This window comes from Austrofundulus limnaeus, unplaced genomic scaffold (genome assembly GCF_001266775.1).
Source record: "Austrofundulus limnaeus strain Quisiro unplaced genomic scaffold, Austrofundulus_limnaeus-1.0 Scaffold19, whole genome shotgun sequence".
In the NCBI taxonomy this organism is placed as follows: domain Eukaryota; kingdom Metazoa; phylum Chordata; class Actinopteri; order Cyprinodontiformes; family Rivulidae; genus Austrofundulus; species Austrofundulus limnaeus.
In genome coordinates this window covers 3409983-3411658 of record NW_013952421.1, presented here as the reverse complement: position 1 = coordinate 3411658, position 1676 = coordinate 3409983, and the positions used below count along the sequence as shown (strand labels likewise).

At 34.4% G+C, this 1676-nt stretch overlaps 1 protein-coding gene across 1 annotated transcript in view; it reads right to left on the bottom strand.

Moving 5' to 3' along the window:
• Positions 1–1676, bottom strand: part of ca12 (carbonic anhydrase XII) — a 15326-nt gene that overhangs the window by 2368 nt on the left and 11282 nt on the right. Inside the window, exons 9-10 of the mRNA XM_014003639.1 lie at positions 1119–1139; positions 751–835 (exon numbers count right to left, since the gene is read on the bottom strand). Of these exons, the coding sequence (XP_013859093.1) occupies positions 751–835; positions 1119–1139 (106 nt within the window). The remainder of the gene's footprint in view (positions 1–750; positions 836–1118; positions 1140–1676) is intronic.

Sequence of the window (1676 nt, the reverse complement as noted above, 5' to 3'; positions counted from 1 at the left end):
CAGAAATCCAAATGATATTTTTCCATTGATATTTTATGCTGAGTTTAGTACATAATTTAATGAATAAAGAAATATGTTTAAATTTGTCTTAACAACAACGTTTTCATGTAATAATTCTCTTTAATACACTTTATCACAATACAGTTAAAAAAAGTCCTAAAAAATCCAAACATTTGACTTTGAAATAAGAGACTGCAGCAAATTAATTCAAGTCAGATTCTCAACATTTTTCTTGGCAGGGAGCTAATCAGTGAGTTATTGTTTTCATTTGACGTTGTTTTGATTGTTTCCCCCATGTTAAAATAACAGATTACTAAAAGAATTATTATTATTATTTTCGGCATCAAATTTAGCTAATCATCATGAGAAGTCTGCACTGCTCAGTCTTTTACACACAATAAGAAGTGACAGGGGCTCAGTCTGTTAGATGTCAAATATGAACTTTGGGGCCAGAATTCGCCCGCGGGTCTTAAGTTTGCCGCTTCATTCCTGTGAGCTGAACTCACGAGCAAATCTCCCTCCCTCCTGAGTGGTCTCCATCATGGCGAAACCTGGCTGTCATTTTGTCCTTAACTTCATTAAATGAACCGTATCATCAATATGTTCAGTAAATGTCTAAAATAAACCAAATCTGAACCATTTATTTGTTGTTGATTAAAATGTTCAGTGTTGAAAAGGGAAAACTTATGTAGTTATTATCACAGTATTATTATTATTATTATTTGTTCAATCACTTTAACTTGCACTCACCTTTTTTGTCTTAATATGCAGCAAATTAAAGAGGCGATGAGGACAAATCCCAGCGCAGAGATCACCACTACAGGAACCAGTAATCCTGCAGAGGATGGAGGAACAGAAGCATGAAACGTTTGTGTAGTAATTAGCATGATGTGGTGTAACGTTTAGATCCTTGGTTTAAAGTGGAGGTTAATTATATCTTTAGACAAGACGAGGATGAATAAGAACTGAGTTTATCACATTAACTAGCGGGTGTGTTTGAAATCGAAAACAGTAAATGACATGTTAGGAAGGTAAGATTTCAGGTTGGAACAGGCAAGTTTATAACAACGTGTTCAAGGATGAAAATGGATCTCGAGTTTAGAAACAGAAAAACGTACCGTTCATCCAAAAGAGGTCATCTGAGTGACAGAGAGGGAGGGAGAGAAAAGGTGATGATGAAATTTAAAGAGGACTTTCTGAAACAAATCAGAACCTTTAAATTGATTTTAAGAGATTTCATTAACCTGCAGCTTTAGACTCAAGCAGGGAAATCTTAAGTTTATCTTAAAGTCCAGCTGCTCTGTGGTTCTTCATCTTATTTAACCAATCAGACGTTTTGATTGTTCTGCCAGTGAAAACTCTTTCAAGAACAACAATGTGCTGCAGGAGTAAATTAGAAACTTGTTCACACTGCAAAACACAAACAGATTCTTCAACTGCTTTTGCGTAAAAAATTCATTCTCAAAACTTTCTGTGCCTTATACAGTCTAAACACAAAAGTCAAATGTATAAACTTGTCATCCATTGATCCTGTTCCATGTGACGAAAATGCCGTCACGAAAATACAAATGTTAATGATTTAAATACGGTTTGTAAAAGTGTGGAAGAAATTGATCATGTCTGATTCAAATGTGATTCTTTTATTAGAAATTAGAAATATTTCCTTGCATTAGAAC